Source organism: Lampris incognitus, chromosome 14 (genome assembly GCF_029633865.1).
Source record: "Lampris incognitus isolate fLamInc1 chromosome 14, fLamInc1.hap2, whole genome shotgun sequence".
Lineage (NCBI taxonomy): Eukaryota > Metazoa > Chordata > Actinopteri > Lampriformes > Lampridae > Lampris > Lampris incognitus.
In genome coordinates this window covers 22,817,561-22,841,026 of record NC_079224.1, presented here as the reverse complement: position 1 = coordinate 22,841,026, position 23,466 = coordinate 22,817,561, and the positions used below count along the sequence as shown (strand labels likewise).

General features: G+C 44.2%; 1 protein-coding gene across 2 annotated transcripts; it reads right to left on the bottom strand.

Moving 5' to 3' along the window:
- Positions 1-14: 14 nt before the first annotated feature.
- Positions 15-23,231, bottom strand: LOC130123755 (TSC22 domain family protein 2-like). 2 transcript variants are annotated; one of them, XM_056293038.1, is made up of 4 exons: positions 20,511-23,231; positions 10,489-10,563; positions 3,677-3,728; positions 15-1,969 (listed from the first exon to the last, which is right to left on the bottom strand). In XM_056293038.1, exons 1-4 carry the CDS (start codon positions 22,415-22,417, stop codon positions 1,604-1,606), a joined length of 2,400 nt encoding a protein of 799 aa, XP_056149013.1. In that variant the 5' UTR covers positions 22,418-23,231; the 3' UTR covers positions 15-1,603. The 2 variants fall into 2 exon arrangements, with proteins under 2 accessions (XP_056149013.1, XP_056149014.1); XM_056293039.1 differs by lacking the exon at positions 10,489-10,563.
- Positions 23,232-23,466: the final 235 nt, after the last annotated feature.

The following is a 23,466-nucleotide window of genomic DNA, read 5'->3' as shown; positions in this document are numbered from 1 at the left end:
TCTGACAAGCAATGGAATCTGAATATTGCTTTTATTTAAATACATTAAAATTTGCAATGTAACAAAACTATTGGCATATGAAATTGAAACACCATTTAAATGAAAACATGGCTCACTTCATTTTGTGACTAGTGTTTGTAGCACTAGGTTATTTTTTCTCTGCCAACTCCAGCTCTTTGCTCCATGTGTTTATCCCCATTTACATTGTTCACAGACTATCTTACAATGAGTGCTGAATAAAAATGAGGTCAGAAAGTGGTTTGAAGAGTACAGATCATGCAGAACATGCTGAACAGCAACAAAATATTTTGTTGTGAAGAAGGAAGTAACAAAAAAAAATACATCTGCGCATTTAAAAATAACTGATTTACACAGCTTTTCATCTTTGGTTACAAAGTAGGTTGAAGGATTTCACAGCTTTTCCCCCCCTGACCCTTAAGAAAAAATTATTGGGGAAAAAAAACAGGAATGAGGGTGTGGGCGTTTTATCAGGGATGGGGGGTATGGCAACAAAAATTCATTGTTTGATAAACTAAGTCATCTTCAAATGCCTACTGCAGGTTGATCACGAGATTTCATATCACCAGGCTGTGGTCACCTTGCAAGACTAATACTTTACACTATACAAAAAGTACATTCATACTGGATCTTAAATTTGATTATAAATTGGCAATTCATCACAAGAAAAGAAAAATTTAGTGTTTTAATGTCTGTCAGAATTTATTTTACCATGCCTACATTTTCAAACGGCCGAATACCCCTGGAAAATATGGCCAATCATTTAAAATGCTGTAAAAGAAATAGGAGGGGCAATGGAGGAAAAGGCTTATGTTTATTTTATAACAGGTGTCATGACATTGTTCATTTATGAAAATAGCAGCCCTGTAATAAATTAAAACAATAACAGTAGAACTCAAGACCGATGCAAGGGTTAGACTTAAATGTAAGAGTAATGGCAGCGGTGGCGCTCTAAAAATAGACTCTCCCTCTCTCCCCCACTTCTTACTTTTACAACATGAAACAGCAAGGCTAAAAATACACGGCTTCACCCACCCAATTATCTCATTTAGAAAAATATCACTCTCTGTGACAGTCACTCCCATCTGTCTCTTGTGTGAGCAGTGCCACTCCCCTTCCATGTCCAAGCTTTAGATCGGGGCAAAAGGCAAGTCTGGATCAAGCCTTGTCCAAGAAGAGGCAGGCAACCAGTCTACAGGCTTTGTCCCAGCAGTCAACCAGTTAGCAAGTCCAGCACAATGGCCAGGATAAAAAGCCATAATCTTCCCTGATACTCTGCTGCTATCAATCCTGTTCTTTCTCTCAATGATTGCATTAACACTGGAAAGGCCCACAGTACACATGCATTCAAACATAAATTCACTCAACACACTGGCTTGCTCTCTCTCACGGACGGACACACGTACGCACGCACACACGCATACACACACAAGCACTGTACTTGGAGGTCAAGCTGGTGGCTAAGAAGTTTTTTTTTTTCAATTTCACATATGCTAATTCCAATATGTTTTACGCTAATTCCGATAAGTTGTAGAGAAGATGCTCTTTTTTCTGCCCTCTGGGAAGTAAAGAGGGAGGATACACTTTAAGCGGAGGTGACGTTGGGTTGCACTTGCTGGCTGGGATCAAGCTGAGGTTTAGTCTGGAGCTGCTGTGGATGTGACTGAGGCTGGGGTTGAATTTGAGGCTGGGGCTGTGTTGGAGCCTGGACCTGTAGCTGGGTCAAGGGCGGCGGCTGGGCCTGGCCAAGTCCTTGCTGGGGAGGAGTACTGTTGGAGCTGCTTGCTGACTGGGTGGACAGCTGAGACAGCTGTTCGCTGTTGGCCAGAGATTTCAGCACAGCATTCTCCCGCTCCAAAATAGAGTTCCTCTCAAACAGCTCCTTTATCTGCTCCTTTAAGACCTCCACCTCCTCACGTACTGCGTACATTAGATGGCTTTTCACAAGATCCTGGAGAAGGGAGCAGAGGGTGAGAGGCGACATACTGTTACATCATGTAGGATGTGACCCGAGGCAGCACAGTCATGTACATGTATGCCCCACATAGGGTTATGTAGCATATGCAGCAGACAATGACAAGATGTTCCCAAATGGATCAACAGTCGTTGCTAAAGGCTACAGTTGTTCATGTATATTCAGTCTAGATCAGTATTATTACACATAAAAGCAAAAGCTCTGCAGGAAACAAAAAGGGCTCTTGTCTCTGAAATAAAAACATAATTCAGAAAATATAAAGCAGGCACTTTTGGCAAGGAAAATAAGATCTAGATGTGGGTGCTATAAAGCAAAATATGAATGAATAAGACACAAAGGCAGCCCATAGAAACAATTTTTTAGCATTGTCAGGGTGCCTGCCCTTTTATAATAAACCAAAAGTCCTGACTTCCATCTATCCATTATCCAAACCGCTTATCCTGCTGTCAGGGTCACGGGGATGCTGCAGTCTATCCCAGCAGTCATTGGGTGGCAGGCAGGGAGACACCCTTGACAATGTTATCCACGATATCCGTTTGTTGTTTTATAAGACGGGTATGTGTTTAAGATTGACAATTTGTGCGTGATTATCCATTGTAATAAAAAAAAATCTAGAGTGAATTAATGATAGAACAGAGACTTAAACAGAAATTATCTTTAAAATTATTAATAATGTTTAAAGTTTAAATTAAGTTCAATTCCAGCACCCCCGCGACCCTGAGAGCAGGATAAGCGGCTTGGATAATGGATGGAATGGATGAGTAATAGCAAGCTACATTATTTTCAACTATGAGTAGACCTATAGCTAGTCATAAACAGGTGAATCTAACAATTAACTTGATATTAACAGAGTTAATTTCGGTGTTTATCCTTTGAAAACAGTCAGCTTTCTATTAGACCTTCACGTTATTGTTTTGGACATCAATGTGATCAGATCAGATAACTTTAGCTGAATTGATTATTTGGCAGAGGCTGAACATTGAGTGCCCAAACTAGAATGTGAGCACCAGCAGTTATGCTCGTCACTAATAAAGACCAGGTGCATCACAATTTCCACAAGAGACTGAGTTCATACAAAATTATTTTGCATTGCCTATCATCGTCCTTTAAATTTACTGCTGAAATTCACCAAGCAAAAGATAACTGATTTGGACAGTCCCCATTTGAACATTCGTTTTTTGTTTGGTCCCCCCCGCCTCTTTTTTTTCTCCCCAACTGTATCCGTCCAATTACCCCACTCTTCCCAGCCATCCCGGTCACTGCTCCACCCCCTCTGCCGATCCGGGGAGGGCTGCAGACTACCACATGTCTCCTCCGATGCATGTGGAGTCACCAGCCACTTCTTTTCACCCAACAGTGAGGAGTTTCGCCAGGGGACGTAGCACGTGGGAGAATCACGCTGTTCCCCCATGCCCCTGAACAGGCGCCCCGACCGACCAGAGGAGGCGATAGTGCAGCAACCAGGACACATACCCACATCCGGCTTCCCACCCGCAGACACGGCCAATTGTGTCTGCAGGGACGCCCAACCAAGCCGGAGGTAACACGGGGATTCGAACCAGTGATCCCCGGGATGGTAGGCAATGGAATAGACCGCTACATTAACTGGATGCCCATCAGTCCTGGAATTTGATTCATTTCAAATTGTCATTTCAAAACAGCAAGAGACAAAGTGTTACTTACCATAGCCTGTTCAATTTTATTATCAATGGCAACAACACTGGTTCCAGAGGCACTGCAAAACAATGTTAAAAAAAAAAGATGGGTAAATATCACGTTAGGATTAATGACATTATTATCTGATTCTTTCTACGCAAGTTGTGTTGGATATGATTTTATCAGTTCTTCCCATCTCTAAGCTTTTACAAAGAAATATTTTCCTGCACTTTCCTCCATTATTTTCTGCAGTTTTGCGGCAGAGCAGAAGCAAAAAGAAAAATGTACATAAACCATCTTCACAACAAATGAATGCAAGTGGTATGTGTGAAAGGTAAAAAAAATAATCACAGATTATTCATTCTACAACTTATCTCACGCAAGGAGTATAATACATAAGGACCACATTTACACCAGTGTAGGTCAGCTCATAGAGTTTGGAGACATTTGGAATACAATTCAATAGTTTCAAAGTAGCCTGTGTGATGCACACTGTGTGAAGAATTTCACATGGTTTCCATTTAATTCTGCATACATAAGGGACTTTCCGCTTAATGGCGGCAGATGATGCAGCTCACTGTTTTCATTGACTGCGATTTACAAAACTCCATTTCATGTCGCCTGAATGATGGGTCGTTCTGCATGGCTAACACTGATTTCCTGATGTTGTTTTTTTTCCATTTGTGTATTAAACAACAGATACATGCCAGTCTGTAAATACACAGGTTACGCCACTTCTTGTAGGCCAGTAAAGATTTCGCGGGAAACTACAGAACGTGATCAGCAATCAACTGAGTTTGTTTTTTTTTCCCCACAGGGGCTTTTCTTTGCGGGGGATGTTCAACACCAATGCCGATTAAAATAAAGGCAATATTTGACCCTAAAATCATGCAGCTTTAATGTTGGTCTTGCTATCGAAATGTTTGCAGAAAAGAAACACGACAAAAAAAAAAGTACCAACAAAAAATAATAGATTAAATTCGACAAACTCCACGCAAATCAACTGACCCTCTTACATGTAAATCACAATCTTGATTGAACCTTTGCACATTACGTCGTGCAGACAGGTCAGCCTGTGATGAGAGACAGAGGGCGGGTCGTTACCTGTGGCGTCCTCCATACGAAACAAACGTGGATGGCACTGACTGCCTGTCGATGGCGTTACCATGAAGGTACCCTGCAGTGTGAGGCAGCTTGTAGGAAGAGGTGCACGGCATATCTGTGCTGAGCTGGGGTGCTCCTGTAACGGCGGCAGCGGCACTAAGAGGGACGCCAGGGCATGACTCGAGGCGATAAAGCCAGGCGAGTGGTTCCACATATAGTAAGATGAAATATAAGCCGAATAGCTGAGGAAGTCAAAGGGACTGTCACATTGCTGCTCCTCCTTCTCCTCTTGTACTTAATCAGGGTACCAGATGGTGCTTTCATTTCATTTTCAGAGTTGCAAATGGCTTATTACAGCTGGCTGAAAATCACAAAACAGCAGCTACGTTTGTTCACTAACTAGCATTGTAAGCCATGGGGAGGTGTCACCATCTTTGGGAGAAGCAAAGTGGAAAAACTTGAGAGCCTCTGCTCCAGCACAACCACACCACCATGTGGTAGGTGAGTGTGCATGCCCACACCAGTAGACCATAGAAGCCCCCCCCCCCCGCACAACACATCCTGTTGCAACATCTATTTCAGCTGTCGAGGCAAGCGACACGCTCAAGAGTCCTATCATCAGGCTCATCACATGAAGGAATGTCCCCCGTATCGTTGCAGCGACGCAACACTGTCACTCACATCCTTGTCACGCAAATATTCACTTCTGCTCTGTCCAAAGATAGTCACAGAATGTTACTGAGTAATGCTGCCTGAATGAAAATAATGAGTCAAGTCGAAGTACATGATACAAATGTGTCACCAAGCCTTCACAGGCAAACACTCCTTAGTTAAAAAAATTACAAATACAGAGAACCAATTCAAATTCACTGAAACAGCGCTCAGTAATTAAACACCTACTAAATCTCTCGTACATAACTAAAAGAAAAAAAAATGCAAACCTCAACTTCACCCTGTAAACCAATGTGTCTTCAATTAAATTGTCACACACAAGCCCCACCCATAAACCCCATTTACATCTGATATTTAAATGTGATCTTTACCCGGACATGTTATCCGGATAAGGAACCCCCCCCCTTTTTCTCCCAAATTGTACTTGGTCAATTACCCCACTCTTCCGAGCCGTCCCTCGCCCCCCCCCCCCCATCCGGGGAGGGCTGCAGACTACCACGTCTCCTCCGATACATGTGGAGTCGCCAGCCGCTTCCCCCCACCTGACAGTGAGGAGTTTCACCAAGGCGACATAGTGAGTGGGAGGATCATGCTATTCCCCCCCGAGTTCCCCCTTCCCCCTGAACAGGCGCGCTGATCGACCAGAGGAGGCGCTAGTGCAGCGACCAGAACACACACCCACATCCGGCTTCCAATCCGCAGACACGGCCAATTGTGTCTGTAGGGACGCCCGACCAAGGCAGACGTAACACGGGGATTCGAACCGCCGATCCCCGTGTTGGCAGGCAACGGAATAGATCACCACGCCACCCAGATGCCCCAAGAAAAAACATAAGGTGTAAATGTATTGTGATCGGATCTTCCTGACCACATCTGGATGTAGTCTGGCTCACCTTTGTGTGTGTGTGTGTATGTATGTATGTATATATATACATATACATACACACACACACACACAGACACACACACACACACTCCCAAATGTCATTTCCTGTGGATACTCAAAATGACTGAATGAAGTACAGTACATCTGTAATTAACACAAGAATCTGACAGTGTACTAGTGGAAGAGACTGGGCACAAGAGAGAAAGTCTGGCAAATGTCCTCAATTAAGGTGTGAGAAAAAGACAATGGGGAGTTTCCATTTATTCGCTTTTACTGAATGTGAGGAGAAAAATGGGGACAACCATGAGACAGAAGGGTCTGGTGGTGCCGGGACAAATGAGAATGAGTAGAACAGCGAGGCTAGCTGCAGACTCGGAAACTAAATTTATGTCGTAAGCAGAGGTGAATACACCTCATGTAATTGTGTTTAAGGTTCACGATTGTTACAGGCCTTTCTACCCTATGAAAAAAAAAAGTAGATATAAGTTGTGTGTAATCTTAATCTATGATCATGTCTTAATTATCTGCTGCCATGCTGAAGAAAATATGCAGGTTTTCTTCTTTGGGATAGCTGCTGCATGGAGTCAACAATGAGTGCTCATGAGGAGCCAAGGAAACAATTCTAAGATTCAACCAAGCACTAAAAACAGGAGGGAAAAAAAACACTTAAAAGGCCTCCGTTGTTTTCATTATCATAAGAACATGTGGCAGGCCAGCGGTCGGTTTGTAACTATGGGGACTGAAAAACAACTACCAAGCAAAGACGATTCCCGAGTTTGCGTGTGATTTTCAAAGTGCCTGGAGACTAAACTGAGATGAAAAACTGCAATTTAATCTCCCCAGAGTCAAAATGGATTAGATGAGCTGTAGCTGAATATGTCGAATCACTTCAGCTGAAAATGTTCTCGTTTCATCTAACCAAGATAGGGAAAACGACCCATCAAAGACAAAGTGGTAGCTTTGAAGGACCCTGTGACACCTTTAGTGCCCAAAAGTGGCTCTGCAAACAACAACGGGCACTGGGGAAGAGTTCAGACGCCACAGGACGAACAAGTGATGCATTTTTTAAACACAACCACCAATTTGCCTGGTTTAAAGCCCCATAATGAGTCCCATGAATTTGTATGAGTGAAGCCTCTGTGTCATGCCACAGTTTAGAAATTGTGGTTTGTGTCAATGACTTCAAAGCATGTATTGAGTGAAAGCTAAAAGCTAACTCCTCCGTTTACACAGTAAAAACCCACCCTTCTTGGGGAGTCAGAAGCCCGGAGGGCCGAGGGCTAGGAAGAGAGGAAAAGGAATGCTGCCGAGGGTTTGAACAAAGCATACCACGCCACTGATTATGCAACAGATTCCTCTGTAACCTTTACCTCATAAAATGACAGCGATGGCTTTTATAGACTTTTAGGCACAGTTTGTAGTTCCCTATATAACAATGGCTATAAAATAAAGTTTGCTAATAAAAGGCATTCAAGGCAGGTGAGTTTATGGCCACGAAAGGTATGGGACGGGGCTTTTCCCAATAGCCATCGCGCTTAGACGTAAGCGGTATTTTTAAGCATGATCCTACAAAGGCTTGCTCGCTAGACATAAGCTTTATACATGTTTACCGATGAAGCACTTTGGGTGGGAGAAACTGGTTATTTAAGTGCATCTTTTTTATTTCCCCCCCAATTGTTCTTGGCCATTTGCCCTATTCTCCGAGCCGTCCCGGTTGCTGCTCCACCCCCTCTGCCGATCCGGGGATGGCTGCAGACTACCACATGCCTCCTCCGATACATGTGGAGTCGCCAGCCACTTCTTTTCACCTGACAGTGAGGTGTTTCACAAGGGAGATGTAGCGCATGAGCGGATCACACTATTTCTCCCAGCCCCCCCCAAACAGGCGCCCCGACTGACCCAGGACATATACCCACATCCGGCTTCCCACCTGCAGACACGGCTAATTGTGTCTGTAGGGATGCCTGACCAAGCCGGAGGTAACACAGGGATTTGGTAGGCAACGGAATAGACTGCTACGCTACCAAGACGCCCATTTAAATGTATCTTAAAGCCGCTGTGACATTGTATATTTGGAAGGCACTGGAATGTTTGTTGACATGGTTTTTTAAAAACTGATTAACAAAGCCTTCTCTTAGTTACAGGATGTCATGGAAATGCATACCAAAATAAAACGGCATAACAGAAACCATTATATATGCTTAGGATCACAACACTGCATTGGTAAACCAGCGCATATAGAGAGTTTACAGCCAAATGTTACCTCATTCAATACAACAGGCATTATGTTCCAGGGTTTAGTGTTTATACATGATTTCACTGATTTTTTTGCAGACTGGGACACTTGTCCTTAATCAAAAATCCATAACTAGCCTTAGATTTTGGAGTCCATTCATTCATTATCCAAGCCGCTTATCCTAGTCAGGGTTGCAGGACGCTGGTGCCTATCCCAGCAGTCCTTGGGCAGCAGGCGGGGAGACACCCTGGACAGGCCGCCAGTCCATCACAGGGCCATCACATTAAAAAGCAACTTCCTCTGTGACTGAAAGTAGATTTGCTTCATAAAAATTAAACTCACAGAATGTCCCAAAGACACCATCATTCACCTCAAAGGTGAATTTCACTAGACTTGACAGACATTATTCTGCACAAGCACACAATTCCTTAAAAATGTTCTGTCCAAAGATCTAACATGAAAAACACGTATATGTATATTTTGATAATTTTAGCAAGATGTTGACATTTTCAAAACAGCAGCCTTAAACTCTATTTGGACAGAATTTGCACTCTCGCACCCCTGCCATGTGACAGCAAATGACTACACTTGCCTGGATTGTACAGGATAACAAATGAGAATTAATACAATACACTGGCTGAAAACAGCTCAGGGTGCACTGCTGACACTTACCAAAGACTCAAACAAAGCGCCTCTCATCTTTGCCGCCATGGCAACAAAACCAACTTTTGGCGGAACTGTGTGCCCACAGCAGCACTGTTCAAAGCAAGAAGTGAAGCGCGGCACTCAAGCAATACTACTCTTGCAAAGTTTACCATCCTGCTGCCATTCACAATGGGTCAGTACAAGTAATAAGTGGAGTCAGTGACATGTTAAAAGCTGATATAATATACTGTTTAGGCATTTAGCCAATAGAAATGACAGCGACCGATAAGGGCGGCATTCAGTATCTGACTCAAGGACAATATGACAAGACACATGATTGTTGATGACACATGTTGGTTTACTTGTGGGACTAAACCTCTGGAAACAAGAACACAACCATGTAGACCTGTGTTCTCAGAGAGAGAATAAGGCGCATGTTGTTCCAGGAACAACTCTGTTGGGAGGCACCAACAGGTAAAAAGAAAAATAATTGTCCAAGGTACTCAGGGCTGGGAATAATGTGTGGTATGAAATTACTGCATGTGTGCACAGTTCCTTGGTGGCTGGTGATGGTGTGTCAGCTCAACATTTCTCTAAAAAACAGTTTCATTTCCTGCCATTCAGAAATGGTTTCATACACTTCCTTTTTCATTTTTCCTCAAGGCATCTAAAAATGTTCACCACTCTTGTCTTCTTGTCTAACATGTGCATCAATCATGTGAAGGTGACAGTGACAGCCTAAGTCAAAAACCCAAATATTAAAGTACAATGAGCTTCATAGCCCTCATTTCAGGTGTACCTGTGATAGACATAAAAATAATAAATTTGTTCCTTGCAGAGCTCAGCTCTTTGACCTTATGCACTAACAGGAAACTGTGACTCAAATGAAGAATTATGTACCAGGAACTAGGCATTTTCAAAGCTGCTGTTAAGGTCCTACGTCAAGGGGGTTACTGATAGCATGCGTGCAACCTTAAGCATGTTTGGTCAATTTGGTGCTACAAGCAATTAAGTTGAGCGTGTTAAGCCACACAGGTGACACTTTGTACTTTTACAGAAAGACAGACAGAGAAGAGAGAGTCGCTGTTAATAAGTCCATTTGGCCAATTTCCTTGCTGCCAAGCTTTGTTGCCATATTCCAACCATGCACATGGACAAGGCAAATCCCACTTCTACTTAGCAAGGTGCACACACACAATCACACATACGCACGCGCGCACACACACACGCACGCACACACACATTGCTGTAACACACTCGCAAGCCTGTCCAGTCCGAACCAGTCCAGTACTGTACCTATCACTGTGCGCCTTGGAGTCCCTTAATCTGCTGCCAGACTGGAAGGCCTGGTAGAAAGCCTTGGAGGGGTTCCTGTGCCGACCAGATTCAGAAAAAAAACAGAAAGGGGAAGAGAGAGATAGAGAAATAGAGACAGAAATGGAGATAGCGAGAGAGATAGCAAGAGAGAGGAGCATTGAAATGGTGAAGACAGACTGTAGTTTGCATCTCAAAAGTGTTTCCTCGAATCCATCCCACTACTTATCCCTCCTCCTCCAAACATTCCTTCTCTCAAAATGTTTTGTTATGCACCCCCAGAAAAATCAGGCTGTAAGGATTCAATTGAAGTCTTAGGGACATAACGACAACAAAGCTACAGAGGAAGGGAGAGGGAGCCCTGACCTGGCAGTAGCAAGAAACATCCTGATTAGAGGAATGTATGTGCAACGGTGGCAGCAGCTTAGCAAACTTGCACAGCCTGACTGCATTTATTCATGTATGTAGACTATCACTCGTTCCAAGCAAGCAAACAGGAATATTAACTCATACTGTAAGAAACTGAGGTTATCTTAAATTTAAAATGACGAAACACAAAACTGTGATAATAACAGCAACAAAAAATAAAAACTCAACATATAGTCAAATTACTTCTCGTTCTGTTAAAGCCAAATGCTGAAGCTGTTGTGAAGTTAATTCCCATAGGCCTGCAGTCTCCCTCCAACATTGGTAGAAGACTGGCTGGCTCACATGGTTAGCATTAGCTCCTATATGCCTGAGTATGGACCCATCCAGGTCACAAGTACACTGTGTTCTGTGTTGGGGTGCATCTCAGGAAGGAGAGAGGAAATCCCCCCCAACGAACACACAAGCACAAGGACATACTTGCACACAAAAACACACTAGCCAGCCACAACTCATTTTTAAAATCCTACTCCCTCTGTTTTCTCCTTGCCCTTTTTATCCATCACCAACAAACATTTATACCTACATGAACACATGCACACCAGGACAAATCTATGTGCAAAAGGAACAAGCCAACACATGCCACATTTTGCTCACATATATACACATGTATACACACCGCACAGGGGAGTGAGGAGCTGATTTATAGCATGTGTGTGAATATCATAACAGAGCCAAAGCTCTTTTCCTAGAAATCTCTGGCACAAACTCCCTTTGTCACATTACCTCATGACTAAACATTCTTAAAGACCTCCCCCTATGCCTCTGCTTCATTTTACTTCATGAGCAGAGGCTGCAAAACCCTCAAACACACATGCACATACTGCCCCACCCCCCACAGAGACAACCTTCCTCTCTGTCCCTCTCAGAGCAGAGTCCAAAGTAACCACAACGTTGGCTTGGAGAAATCATTGAGCTCAGATGACTTGGATCCAGCAACCTCATCATAAATGAGGTCAGAACTGGAAGAGTCATTCTCCTCTGTTTTCAAGTAGCAGCTCTCAATGGTCCCCTTTGTGATGCTCAACTGAAATGTGTCAATATCCATTTATGAAAGGCCCTCTTTGTAAATCAACACATACTCCTCAAAAGTGTGTTAAGCAGCAGAGGAAATGCTGTGTTTCCCTCAAACTTGGGAGTGGGCTTAAAGGGAAGAAACAGAACGTGAGAGAACAACCTGCCACAAGTAAGCTAAACCCTCTGTCTAAAGACTGATGGTTGCACATGCTCGGCCCTAACCCAATACTCCCCCAAAGCAGGCGTATGACCCCAGCAGAAGATGAAAATAACCGTTCGATGCATTCTTGTTGGCTGATGTCAGATGGCTATCTTGAGCATGGCACACTGGTTACCTCCAGCATGCCTGAGCCACGGAGCCAGCAGATAGATAGATGGCTGTGTCAGTGGCTTGGTTTAAGGACACTGAACCCCTTAATAACTTTGCTAACTCACTGAACATGTGAAAAGCCAGAGCAGCTTTGAGACGGAAGGAGGGGTGGAGTAGGGGGGTGCAAGTTAAAGTAAAGGAGCTAGAGGAGGGAGCGAGTTGGGGAGCAAAGAACGAGAAGGCAGACGAATGAGGAGGCAGTGGCGAGGGGTGGGGTTGGAGGTTAACAGGACAGGAAGGAAGGTTAGACCAAGCAGGAGTTAGGCAAGGAGAAGAAAAGTGAATAGGCGGGTATGGTCATTAGGGGGTGGGGGAGCTTAGAGGGGGTGTTGAAAGGTCATACTGCTGCTCCCGAGTCTTTGCATCCTCAGCAGAAGTAGGTCAACACTATTTAGATTTCAGCTGCCTTGTGGGAGTTTCCTTCAGCTAGGTTTTGGATAGGAGCTGGGGAAACTGATTGCAGTGAGGGGCCTCATAATCACCCACTGTAAACTTTCAACATGGCCGCTGCAAGAGAATGGTGGTCTGTCAGGTTGTAGAATTTAATTCTAGTGTCAGTGGCATGGGTCAAGCCCGAGGATCCCATGTGGAAATGCCATAGGGTTCCAAGTCCACTTGCACACTGCAAACAACAGTCAAATTCACTTTTTTTTTTTTGGTTTATTGTTCCCATTCATTTTTGAATGTGGCCCATATCTGGTATCAGTGTGAAAAGACCCAATGCTGATCCGACTCAAACGTGCAAATGAAAAGTGATCACACAGACTTTTTACAAGTACTTTTTTAAAAAACACTGGTCAATTAAAATTAGAGATGCACTGATCTTTAGCTTGATCGAGCACGCCGGTCAGTCTCAGATATATCAGATTCTGTGCCAGTCAAACTTACATGCATGCGCCACACGATGGTTCCCATCACACACACTGCGGCACAGACAGTAACGTCACAGCCACACACACACGCTAAAACATGTCATCGAAAACCGCCGTTTACTTTGGGAAAGTAAAAAATGTTAGATAACGTGGGATATACATACTGCAATTTATTTTCAGTTGGATTTTATTTGTACAAAAAAAAGCTCTGTCCAGTAACCTGGAGCACTTTATTATTTTGAGATTTGTCTGAGTGAGAGTAGGTCCTGTAAGCTGGTGCCGTTTTGGAGAAAAGTTATCCAACAGTCAATGCTTTATTATGAACATATAATTGTGTGTGGCGTGGTGTGGTGTGGGAAGATGGCGGCGCGAACTCACATTTGCAGCAGCTTCACCCAGTACCGACAATGTCTTTATCCATGTCCACTTCTAAGTTTGTGTCATCGTGTGAGGTTTTTATTTTGAGCTTCGATTTTTTTTTTTTCATTGAATGGCTGGGAGAGCTGGCGTTGGATCAGTTGAAAGAGCTTGGTCTGCTGAGTCCTGTGGGCCCAGGGACCACAGCCCTGTTCAGAGCTGCGCCTGAAGAAGAAGCACCACGGGCAGTCTGACAGGATGTGGAAGTGAGGCAGGCTAAGCTAACTGCTAGCCCATGCAGACCGGCAGTTCAGTCATCCTGGCTGGCCTTCGTTCTCTGGACAGTGGAATTTTTGTACTGTGTTACACTGAATGGACTGTGTTGTTAACAGTTTTTTTTTGTTTTTGTTTTTTTCTTTGTTTTCGGTTTTTGTGGCTTTGGTGGTGTCGTTTTTGGAAATTTGGGATACGTGTTTTTATCTTTTGTGTTGCACTGCTGTGGGCTGGGTGAAACGAATGTGTTCCTTTTGTGTACGCAAGTACATGATAGAAATGACAAATTGTTCCCAATTCCTGATAATTGACATTTCCATTAAAGAAAAGTCACAGGAATGTTTGTGTATGCTTTCAGTTATAGTTCGTAGGGAAAAAAAATATCAGAAACCGCCAAAACCAGAATTGGCAGGTCAGACTTTAAAAAGAAAAATCGGAATCAGCCAAGAAAAATGCAATCACTGCATCTCTAATTACAATACGTGCTCGAGTTAAGGCTAAATACAGAGACCTAAAAATATCTATAATCACAAACTGTTGTCTTCCAACAGACTAATATCCGCTATAACTATGCCCCCACTAGCAAAAGTAGGACAGATTTGAGGTGTAGCATAAATGTAGCCTAAGACACTTGAGTTCCCCTGAATGTGACCCAGATTTCAATATTGAGACACATTTCTTGAGAAGCTGAGTCAATGAGAAGACACAGCAGCAGTGACAGGAGGTCATCTCAGACCTCTGATAGGAAAATAAGGCAAGGGATATACAGAGGGGAATAAGGTAGCAAAAAAGCTCAAAAATCAGGTTTTGTGAAACCTTTAAGCCACTTCAATACCACTAGCTGACAAGAAGACCACAGCCGACAAACACAGCCACAACCAAGCTTACGTGCACACAGTACAATACATTCTCCGTTAAAAATACAGTTCAAACAAAATACAAAATCCAGAGCTGAGCAGTTGACGTTCCTCTCCCCATTAGAACAATAGAGACCCCTCCATACCTGGGGTGGAGGCATCGAATGAGGGAAAACTTTAAGAGACACACAAACTGGCAGTCGGTCCACCCAGAACAATGCACCATTCTTTTTAAATAGCATTAAAGGCTCTAACAGGGGGGCAGGATGGAGGACTTGATAAGCGTGTGCACTCACTCACACACCATGCATGGTACACACAGCTTAACAGTTTAAAGAAGGGGCAGAAGATTACTGGTAATTTTTTGCCCTGGCACTGGAGGTGGTACCTTTGCAACTCAAAAGGAAGGGCAGAATAGTATAACACTGGCAGTGTTAGGGGTTTAATGCTAATGGGGCTAATGTTTAACAGGGTTTGCCATTTTGATTTTTTTTAATGCACACACATACACACACACACATCTATATATATATATATATCATGAGCCTTTGGATTCAAAGTGTTTGCCAAAGTATGCAAAGTGTTTGGATAAACAGCAAAAGGCTTTGTGTGCACTCTTCCTCTTATGTCGCTCTATCACATGCAAACACTTCCAGGTGAAATGTATATGCTCTCTACAGTGAAGTGGGCCACTCTCTCCAGGAAGTAACCCTACAACACCAACTGTTCCTCCATAATTGGACCCAACTCCCTTTACATGTGTGCCCATGCAGTGCACACACAAGCACACAGTCAACCCGTCCCTTCTCCAGACACACCCCCTTGGTCCAACACAAAGTCTCTTCATTCGCAGTGTTAATAAAACCCTTCCCCCCACTCCTCTGCGCCTCTCCTATACCTCCCCAGTGAGTCAGACTCCAAATTACTTAGCATTATGTGGACGATGCACCTTTCCAGCATGAAGTGACTTGTACACAGAATGACGCGATGATCAAAATAAGTTTTCACAAATCACTCATGTCACAAAAACCTTAGAAACTCCTCCCAGTGTGTCAATTCCGCATAGACATAAAAATCGCTGCAAAATAATAATAATAAAAAAAAATACTGAATGGAGAATTCGGCTGACAAGCCAAATGGGAAAAAAAATGGGCTGAGGGTATCAAATTTTGTTAGGAATACATCAACTTCAATCCCTTGCCTGCTTCACTTTAGTTACTTGCCAGGGTCACTTGAGCTATACAAATAAAATTGACTTGACTGTGTGTATGTATGGTGAGGGGAGTAAACAACGCCAAATAACTGGTGATACCAAACCAGTCCACTGTACACACATTGTGCATAATGTGACAATTTTGTTCTATGTACGATTTAAATGTGCAATCAGTGTGTGTGTACATGTGCACCAATGTTCATGTGTGCTACTAATACTCAGGTAGTCTGTCTGGGACCAAAACAGAGAAATTTTCGGGATGGCAAACACCAAAGGAAGGGGTTACCCTACTTATGTCAGTGCTGCCTCATGCCCCAGTCATACTGATACATGTCAAGACTATGAAACACAGAGCACAAAGTAGGGTTGGGCAATGTGTCAACATTTTCTTACTGGCCATCGTCAGCCCAACAAGGACAAAAACCAGCCAAAAAAGCAAACAAAAAACAACAATCGCTGATTGGACTCAGTCAATTGGCGATTGCTGATATAGTTGTCCAATCGCCCAAGGATACTTGAGAGGGGAATGGAGGCAGCAAGGGAGAAAGACAGAGAAATTAACAAGAAATTGAGACAAGCAAGTGACAGAAAGAGGAAACTTGAGCGAGAGTGATATAGAAACTATTGGGCATAGTTGACATGCCTGCTCAAGTGAGGCTCAACAGATTCCTCTCTGCAGCCACCACTTCTGAGGATACCACATACAACTTCTGCTCTGGACTGTCATTCAGCACTTCATTTACGTAAGAAACAACTGTTCTACCTTGCCCTGTCAGTCAGTGGGGCTGTGTGTAAAAGCACAGACCGATGTACCAATACTACAGCAGCGGTGACATGACATACATGTTTCTAGAGCAAGTGTAGGCGACATTTAATAAATAAATGAATGAATGAATAAATAAATAAATAAAACTTTGTTCAAAGAAACACTCAACAGTAGGGAAAATGCTTAACGAATAAGGAGCAAAATAATCCAGTGAATCAAGTAAATTCTTTATGAGACAGTACAAGTCTATTTCATGCCATAAGCAATCATCAGCTGATTGCTTATGACATGAAACAGGCTTGTACTGTCTCAAAGAATTGACTTGACTCACTGGATTATATATATATATCAACGCAGATACAGGAAAAAGTATTAAAATCTTTTTTCCTGCATCTGTGTTGATATTCCGCTCCTCATTAGTTGAGCACTCACAACACCATTGACAATTTCAGAGAAAAAGCTACATGTACATATATAAATCGGTGTTGTATATATATATATATATATATATGTGTGTGTGTGTGTGTGTGTGTGTGTGTGTGTGTATACTTTATATATATATACACACATATACACAACACCGATTTAGCTTGACTACCACAGCCAGAGAGTTGGACTACAACGTGATGACAAGCACAGTTGGTTGACACGCCCCGGTGACGAGCCTCTTATCTGCAGAATGGGGGCATGATGGAAAGACCACTGTTCACTCTCTGATAGGGCCTTGCTGTCGTAAGAGAGCCCTGCTCTCATCAGCCTGTGAGTTGAATCTTCTCATAAGCAATAGTCAAGTGGGTCCAAACACTATGCTTGTTATTTTACAATAAGCAAGTTTGTCAACCGGCAATTTTAAATTACTGCTTTCATTTCATTGTGGCATAATTGGTCTTATTTGGAATAGAGCCCTAAGACAACTATGATAGTCATTTCATTAAAACAAGCATTCTATCCCTGGCCTAGGCTGGTGTCTAAAGTCAATATATGAAAGACAGCATCCATATAGAAAAGGAGAAGGCAAACCACTCCCCAGCCAATGTTAATGGAACTGGCCATGCAGTATTCATACGATTCCCTTCGGAACTGTTGCAGCATTAGCAAATTGAATATTACTGTGAAGATCACCACTTACGCCACAGTCCTTTAACTTCTGACAACATGTAGAAATCTATTGGAAAATGTACTATGCATTTAATTCACTTTAAAAGTAGAGTTGGGACTGATCCGATCCAATATCAGTAGCCAATACTAACATAATTCACTCATCAGATATCGGACTCACGTTGCCGATCCACGACTGATCTAGATTCCATAGTCTGATGTTTTCATGAATTATAAATATGCAATGCAATTTTAAGCCCAGCCAAAATGGTATATGTAAGTTAAGGCAGAATGAAGTTTTTTTTGAGTGCGGGGACGTGGGACACAAACACTTTGCTTGTCCGCATAGAAAGCGGGAAGCAGAGGATGCAGAAGCCACTGACTAGGCGGCTGAAGCGGGCAAGTAGCGAGGAGGGAGGGGGAAGTAACGAGGTCGATGGCCGCGAGTAAACAAGTGAAACCCCACAAAATGTATTCCTGGAGTCTCCTAAACTCCATATTAATTCGGAGAAAAATAAAATGGCCAAAGATGATGTAGTAACTGTATCAGAGGGACCCAGTGTGCGTGGAGTCAGTGGTGCTGCTGCCTGCGTAACCTCCCCGGCAGCTGCTTCAGCCACGCTTGGACAGAAGGCGCAGAGTGACGCGGAAGAGGCGGCAGCGGACCCACCTGTCACCGAGCCAGGAGGAGGAGGATGACAATGTTATCATCCTCCTTTTCCTGGCTCTCGGTGACGGCAAGTGAAAGGACAGGACAAGTGAAGAACCACCTTTACAATCTTTCATCACTTTATCCAGGTTACTGTCACAATTTGATTTCATTGATGCTTGGGGAATAAAAAAATTCAAACGCCATAAAGTACACATGGGTAAGAGTTTCAGGGAACAGGGTCAGTGCTGCCAGGCTAGACAGGGTGTATCACCAGACACTCTCACACCAGGTTAGTCAGGAGCAACATATGTCCAGTTGGTTTTGCAGATCACCACTTAGTCAACCTTACAAATAAATACCACCACAAACAACATTCAAGAAAAAGGAGCTCTAGTATCGGTAGGTATCGGTAGATATCCATATCCAAATTCGGTATCGGAACTGAAAAGGTGGATTGGTGCATCTCTACTTAAAAGCATACAGCTTCTGACCACTCATGTCAAAACACACTAACCACTGCTCAGACTCCAACAGGGAGTTATACTAGTTGCATCGTAACTTTAATCAAGTTACGATGCAACTAGTATAACAAAGTCTAGTTTTCCATGTGCACAAAAATTTTAGTTTTCCACACCATTAGATCAGCCCTTATGATTAACCAATTTGAAGACCACCAATCAAATAATTTAGGATTTTAAAAATCATCAAATTGACAGCTGAAGGACTACATTATATTTCATGGCCATGTGACACACTGAATTACCTATGATCTTAGGCTTATTAACTAACTTCAAGCCATCAAGCTACATATGAGCAAAAAGCAGAGCTTGTGCTCTGAATGTGTTGCCCATATTCTGGTCTATAAAGCATGTAAATGGAAACCACCAAGAGATTTGAGGCACTTTACCATTTCCGCTCACACCTACCTACCAATCCCTCCAAATCTAACTGCACAACCTCAGTTGTGCTATGCTGGAATTCAAAGAATAGGCACTACAATAATGAAAGCAAATCCTGTGACACCTTCAAATGAATTAATCTTTGTACTCATGCAGAGGCCGTTTCCTGTATCATCACATTGTTTATACTTACAAACAGACTGGGAGCCAATCTGGCATGTTTAGGTAATTACCCTCAACTAAATCTAAACCAGATGACCAATTATTCTTTAATTATCTAACTTTCAGCAATGTTGTGTGCTGTTGGTTATTTTCTTGATGCAATCACAGAAGAGGAACTGATCAATCCCCTAGATTTTTAACAATAAAACCAACATAATTTCTACAGCAGTCAGCCAATCAACAGTTAATTCAGCCAATCCTCTAAAATCCCCTATAAACACTTTTCTGAGAAGAGCCTGTTGGGGCTGAGTGGAAACCATGATATCATAAAATGAGGCAACATACTCAAACTCCGCCATGTTTGTATTAGAAAGTACCCCCCCCCCCCCCGAGTACAACTTTTGTTTTTCATACGCTTATTGGAATGCTTAGATGACTATGCACAGTAGCAACTAGAAAAGCTACTAAAGATCAATTTCGGAGCCAAGACACCACTTTAGAGACTGCCCAGAAGTGTAATTTAGAAGTTAGATAAATATGAGACATCCAAGTTTCCAATAACGACCAGAATTGTTACAGTACACATTTATAAACACAACAAAACAAAAAAAATCACTCCCTTATACACACTATGACAGGAATTAATGTGATGCCATCATTTTGCCCCCCCCCAAAAAAAGAGCAACAGTCTCTCTCTCAAGCTTGACATACACTAAAACACAAACACTTGTGACACACCCCCTTGGGATGACTGCAAATGACCTAATTTAATCTGCCATGACAAGCCTGCAGAACCACAGTTCTCCTAATTCAGAATAATGCACCTACTGCATTGTGTCGTAAGAAACCGAATTCACATTGAAATAAACCCAGTTGGGCTTTATTGCTAGTTGTTCAAAGCTATAAAACATTTGGACTAAAGTGCCTCACAATGGTGTTCTAAATGTGACAAAATTCTGGAGTTCCCTGAACCCTAGTATTTTGTCAATTCATGTAAGATAAAAGGCCTAAAGCAGAGTGGCATGAGGTTAATGAATATTACCTGTCCTCATCCCCATCAACAGGTATGGGTATTCCAAACAGGCTGTTGACAGTCGGCGTGGTGAGCTGAAGGCTCTCAGGAATCAGAGGCTTCATTAGGTCCTTCCCAGAGATGACAGGAAATTGGGTGTTGGCGTGACCTTCCGACTTCCTTCCACTCCCAGCTTCAACCTGTCCAAATCCAGCAGATGAGAGTCCTTGCACCCCCAAACCCCCTGGAGCACCTGTACTGCTGCAGGGCAACTGAGACTGCTGACTTGGAGGCAAACTAGAAGTTGTCAGGTTTGGCATGGCTGCACTTGAGGCACTGGGCACAGCAGTGGGCACACTGGAGTTCACTGTGACAGCAGGCACGTTTTGTACACTGGGGGTTGTAGGGTGGAGGCTATGGGGCTGTGGCTGTAAAGAAGTGGCATACTGACCCACACTCTGCTGCAGGAGAGTGGACCCTCCGACCAGCTTGGAGGCCCCAACACCTCCCATTCCTCCACTGGTCTGCTGCAGCAAAAGACCTGGGGCTGTGTGGCTGGAAAGTAGAGATCCCCCTCCTGTTACAGCTATCTCTCCTACCTGACTTGGCACAGAAGCTCCTCCAACAGCTGGCGTCATGACTGGCGAAGGACCTTGTACAACTGGCTGGGACCCTGTAGAAGGGTTTGCCACTGGTAGCAGCTGGCCAGCGGTGACTGCTGGCTGCAGGGAAGCAGGCTGGTGCGGTTGGTAGTATTCCGTCTGTTTCTGTATCAACCCAGAGGGCTGGCCAGCCAGGTGGTGCCCCAGGGGAAGCTGCTGCACCATGGGCGGCTGCTGCTGCGGTGAATAGACTACAGGCTGGGGCTGTGCTGCCAAGGGTATGACAGGAGACTTCTGTACATGGATACTACCTTGAGGCAGACCGTTCTGCCCTGCAGGCAGCAGGTTCTGTGGGGTGGAGGACTGGAGACCTCCTGCTGTTGGCTGTTGCTGCTGAGCTGGAACAACTGTAGGCTTGCTGCTGGAAAACGCATTCTGTGTGGCGGTCCCACTCACACCCTGTTGCCCAGTACCATAGCTTTGATGGTGGATATGTTGTTGCTGTGTCTCCACTGAATGCATGCGAGGGGCAGAGAGTGAAGTATCCGCCACAGAGCCCAAGCCCTGACCTGAGTGTGTTGCGGGGGTGACCACAGAACCACCTGTATGCCCAAGCCCACTGTCTCTATCTGCACTGGTATCCACTGTTACATTTGCATGCCGAATGCTATCTACAGTCCTGCTTGCAACAGAGCTCTCAGAGTCCTTCTCATAGAATTCGGTGCATGTCCACCTACCTCTTCTGAAGGGCTCCCCAGTACCATGATCAAGCTTAATGACCCTGAACCGTGAGCTACAACTCGCCGTGGAGGTGGTGGTAGAAGAGGAAGGAGTAGAACTAGGTATTGGGGCTGGCTGGGATGTATTCGCCAACACACTGGTCGCCCCACCGCCCACTGCTGGAATGGCCTGTTGTTGTATCACCCCAGACTGAGTGATTAAGGGCAAACTAGTTGCAGCAGCAGCAGCAGTTCCCAGGGCTTGCTGACTGCCTATCGTTGAGCCTGCCACTCCTACTTTTCGAATGCCCCCGTTGGGATTGCTCGACAATAAAGAAAAATTACCAACTTGAGATATGGGTTGTGGTACCATACCGCTAGGTGCCTCTGGCTCTCCTACATTGTTAAGTGCCTCTTCGGATGAACTTCTGTCACACACTGGCTCGTAATCGGCCCGTGACACATCGAATATTTCAGACGAGACGTCTTCAGTCCGCGACTCGTCCGGATCGTCCAGGCTCTCTGTGTCGTCGGTGGCACTGTTAGCCGCTACCTGGGCCTGTATCACACTTGTGATCTGGAAACAGCTCTTTTTTTTGGCCGGCATTTTCGACATATTGACAGCCTGTTAACAACCCCCTAATGGCTAAGGATGTATTCCGTCAAAAATCGGCTATCAAGAAATTAAATTGTATCAAAACAGCGGATCTGCATCTATTTCGGTTTGTGTAGCGAAGTGCAATCAATACGTATCTGCGCCATCCTTCCTCTGGGTCTCCTGTTGCATTTCTATGAGCTCTTCATGCGAGGCTACTCAATTAGTCTCGTCCAGCGGACCCTAGCGTTTGCCAACAACACAAATAGTCTCTAACTAATCGATCCAAAGCTGAGCCCCATCCAGACTGGCCTGCCCGCGTCGGTGACGTCCTGGTTCCGCAGTTGTCGGATGGCCGCTGTCGCAGGGTGTGTTGCCCAGCTGTGTGAGGTACTTTAGGCTGAGGCGGGCCCACAGCCCTCGCGGAGCTAGCTAGCAAAGTCAAGCAAACTGGCTGCCGACTGCCTGCAAACACTCCCCCCTCCCTCTTTACGTTGGGACAAGTATGTAAGACATCTTCTCAAAGGAGGCCCTTTCCGCCAAATCAACTCACAAAGCTCCGGGATTGTTCAGCGAGCGACACTGTTGCTTCGAAGCCGAGCCGAAAAAGTTGAGGAGGAAGCGGCCTTAGATTTCACATTTGAGACCAATGAGACGCTGAGCTGCGGCGGCTACCTCCTTCACTCTTGACAAGATGGCCATACGGGCAGCCGCGCTGCATCGTGGGGAGCATGCGCAGCAGCAATTGCGCACGACTTGAGTGATGAGCGATGCGCGACGTGACACAGGAACCTGGGTCGGTCGGTTGACCGGAAGCGGCGCATCGCCTTTTAAACAGCTGACCAATGACAGCCGAAGATCCGCTCGACTGGTTCGCTCCGGGACCCATTATCGATTGGTGTCGTCATTACAAATTAAAGCCTTTCAAGAGACTTTCATTCGAACGCTTCTTCCAAGGTTCGCACAGTGAGGTTGCTCCAGCGAGTCTAAGAGAATGTCTTGACAAATGTTGAACGTTATTGACAGAGAGAAATTACGAATAAGTTTGAAAGAGAAATGTAGTTAAAGCC